The 4,036-nt window shown below is 37.1% G+C and overlaps 1 protein-coding gene across 1 annotated transcript; it reads right to left on the reverse strand.

Annotated features, from left to right (window-relative positions):
• Positions 1-1,965: 1,965 nt before the first annotated feature.
• On the reverse strand, positions 1,966-3,524 carry LOC124934828. Its single transcript, XM_047475328.1, has 4 exons — positions 3,358-3,524; positions 2,690-2,785; positions 2,509-2,596; positions 1,966-2,316 (listed from the first exon to the last, which is right to left on the reverse strand). Exons 1-4 carry the CDS (start codon positions 3,522-3,524, stop codon positions 1,966-1,968), a joined length of 702 nt encoding a protein of 233 aa, XP_047331284.1.
• Between the last annotated feature and the right edge of the window lie 512 nt (positions 3,525-4,036).

Below are 4,036 nucleotides of genomic sequence, written 5' to 3' on the forward strand. Positions count from 1 at the left end.
TTTGATTTTAGACTCCTTTGTTTCTTTTTCTAATTTTTCTACTTCTTCGCCTTTCGGTATCTTATGTTATTCTTCTATAGCTTGAGCACAATTTGTGCTGACATGTTAGAAAGTATTGTAGAATGCACACTTGTCTGGTCTCCACTCATAAATGATTCTCATGATATTAAATTTTCCTTTCCTATCGATCCCTGTCATATTATTTGGCAATGTGCTACGATGATTCACCTCTATGCTAATTCTAGCAAATGATAGATGTTCTCTTCCTTCTGTTAGGTCCATGTATAATGTTTTTTCCAATAATCTTGCAAAATGACTAATGGCTTCTGCTTTATACATGTGTGCAAGGATATTTCAAAGCTTAAACCATATATGTGTTGTCTCCTTAGGTTTACTTAACAGGTTCAAATCTCCCGATCATCTTTCCCACTTCATGTAGTTGGATCTATTATATGTATGCCCATTTTTCATAATTTTATCTAGATTCGACCCATTCTTGAATTGAAAAAAATAGAGATAATTGATATTTACAGAGATCTTCTTTAGCCCCTTTTCTTTGTATTGTTTCATTAAAGCTTCTTTAGTGATTGAGAATGATACTCTATTTTTCCCAATATAATTCCCTACCACCAGATTTTCCCATTCCTTTATGCACTTTTCTTTTACTTCATTAGGCAATTTAAATTCAAAAAGAGAATTAAGTACCTCCACTTTTGTTTTAACATTCCCCAAGAAGATTTTCCCTTTGTAGGCATGGTCTTTAACTTTCTTTCATGCATTTTTATTCCATACCTCATTTACTTTCTAGATAGAGTTTCTCTTGATAGTATAAGTCTCCGATTTAGGGGCCTTCATCAGCTCCCTCATTATAGTCACTAATAAATTTACTATCTCTTCATATTCTCCCTTTTTTAGAAAATTCTACTCCTAAAAATAATGAATATTGAGTTAAATTGTTATATGCTAGACTTTCTCTTTATTAATAACAATCTCTTCTTTTTTAGAATACATCAAGAGCTTGGTGATTTTGTTCTTTAGGCCAAACAGATTGACTCTTTCATTTTGACCAACTTTCTAGGCTCCTTTCTTCTTTCCTTACTTTCCTGCATTATTTTCTTCGGAAACCTTTTTCTCCTACTTTTTTGCATTATTTTCTTCAGAATTTTCCATAGCATTTGATTTTCCTTTGTTTTTGTCCTATTTCCTTGAATGACTTCTTCAACAATCTCCTTGAGACATTCCATAACAAACTCATTGAATTTCTTAGCTTTATTACTTTTCTTTTCCCCATTGTTTAAGAGAAGAACACAGTAATAAAGTAGAGTAAATGAAGAAATAGGGAAATTCAGAAACCCTTAAGATTTAACGACTAAATCTCTTCGAAAGACAACCTTACGAGAACACCCAAGATTATAGAACACACGACACTCGCAATCAAGAGATAATTATCTAGAAAAGCTACTGACGTAATTTTGAGAGATTTAAGGTTAGCGACACTTACTTTGTGAATCTGTCGTTCGTGTCGATCGTGTCGTTCGTGCTGATTGTGTTGTCGATTGTGATGTGCCGACCATGTCGATCGTGTTTCAATCGATGAATGGCGTTTCTTGCTTTTCCGGTGATGCGATTGAATTTCTAATTTGTTATTATTGCTTGTTGATTCTAATTATTGGATCTTCTAAGAACAATAATGAAGAGAAAATATTAGAAAGACTAGGAAGGACAATAAGATTTGTTGAAGAGTAAAGTTTTAAGAGTCATGAGGGTTGTATATTAACATTTATAAACAACCCTTATAAAGGAGTAAATTAGCTTAGAAACCCTAAATTACTTATACATACATGTTCAAGCCCATTAATAATTAAATAAGTCCTAATTACATAAAAGACAATAAATGCCAACAACTTTCAATTTGATGACAATCAATGCTTAGACTCATAATCTCCTCCGTAAGTTTGATTTGGTTCAAGACTTCACGCTGAGCAGCTCTCGCATCTCCACGGATTTGACTCTTTCAAGTGCCTTGGTGAGAATATATGCACGCTGCTCTTTAGTACTTACGAACTCTACAACGATCTGTTGGTTCTCGACGCATTCAGGGATGAAGTGGAACTGAGTATTTCCGTGTTTGCCGTGTCCATGAAACATTGAGTTATTCATTAATGCTACTGCGAACTTGTTGTCGACATAGAGGGTTACCAGCCTCGGCTCGCATCCGAGCACCTCGCTCAACAAGTTTCTTAGCCAAAGTCCTTGGCACGACGTTGTAGTAGCTGCCATAAACTCCGCCACACATGAAGATAAAACAACAGTTCGCTGCTTTTAAGATTGCCAAGTGATCATATTCCCGTTGAGATAAAACACCATTCCTTTAGTGCTTTTTCCATTGTCTGTGTCACCTGTTAGGCCGCTGTTAGTAAAACCAACGAGTTCAACTTATCGTCCTCTTCTTAATTAAATCCCATAGCTCGTCGTTCCCTTCATGTAACGAAGATTGTATTTTATTACATGTTGGTTTAGAGTGGAAGGTTGCTCCATGTATTGACTCACTATGGCAACTGCATAAGAGATATTTGGTCGAATGTGCGTCAAGTACCTAAGACATCCGATGATACGCCTATACTCCTACAGATCCACTAAGCTTCCTTCCACATCCTTTCCGAGCTACAACTTTGCTTCCATCAGATACTTGTTCGAGTTGCAATCCTCCATTGCAAACTGTTTCAACACCTTCTTCACATAAGTTGCTTGCTTCACCTCGATGTTATTTTCTTCTATTCCACCTCTATACCAAGGTAGTACAAGAGTAGACCAAGATCATTCATCTCGAACTCCTTCATCATCTCTTTTTTGAACTTCTCAACGCCCTTAATGCTTGATCTTGTCACGATCAAGTCGTCGACATATACACCAATAATGAGTACTTATTCTCCATGGTTTCTCGTGTGCATAACCTTCTCTTGAGAATATTTAACGAAGTCTAGACCCATTATTCTCTTGTTGAGGAAAGTGTTCCACGCCCTTGATGCTTGACGTAGTCCGTAGAGTTCCTTGTACAACTTGTACACCTTGTGCTCTTTATTTTTGATGATGAAGTCTTCAGGTTGAACTACATAGACTTCTTATAAGATGTCATCATTCAAAAATTCTGTTTTAACATCCAAGTGGTGGATATCCTATTCATAGTGAGTTGCGATGATAAGAATTAGCCTGACTGCATCAAGTTTCTCCACCGATGCAAATGTCTCCTTAAAGCCAACACCTTGCTTCTGCACGTAGACTTTCAATACCAATCTCTCTTTGTACTTGAGGATGTTGCCTGTATTTCCTCTTTTCAACTTGAAAACCCACTTTCACCCGATGATCTTGTGATCGGGTGGTAAGTCGATGAGCTCCAATGTCTTGTTCTTCCTGATGGACTCGAGCTCTTTCTTCATGGCCTCATACCACAGCTCTTTAATTGCGGTCTCGTAATATGTTTTTGGCTTGTCAATGGTGAGTAACAAAAATTCATCACGATCCATCTCTACTAGTGGTGCCTCTAAATAGACATCTTGTAGGATTCCAAATTCCACTGAATTTTGTACGAGTTCGTTGTTGTCGTTGCACAACTCCCACTTCTTCTCGTTGTGGTTCCTCTAAATATCTTTACTCACACGGATTTTCCCACAAGCTGGATCAGGAAACCTATGCATCTTTCTTCCGTCTTCAAATTTCATATTATCGGTGACATTTTCGTTGAACTCATTGAGCTTCTTTCGATGGCTCGTCATACGGTTGTTTTCTCCATTGTCAAGGTACCACATGTCGGTGTGATTATACTCATTTCCAATTTCGATAAGTTTCTCCATAACATTCTCTTCATTGATCAACACCACCTCTAGCTCCTCCTTCGAGGTTTGTCTCCTCGTCTTTGGGAAAAGCATTCGTCACTCCCTCAACAACATTAATGATGGCTCCTAATCAGAGAAGTTAATGAGATTTGCCTCATCGTCTTCAGGAAAAACATTCGTCACTACCTCAACAAACATTAATG

Source organism: Impatiens glandulifera, chromosome 1 (genome assembly GCF_907164915.1).
Source record: "Impatiens glandulifera chromosome 1, dImpGla2.1, whole genome shotgun sequence".
Classification (NCBI taxonomy): domain Eukaryota; kingdom Viridiplantae; phylum Streptophyta; class Magnoliopsida; order Ericales; family Balsaminaceae; genus Impatiens; species Impatiens glandulifera.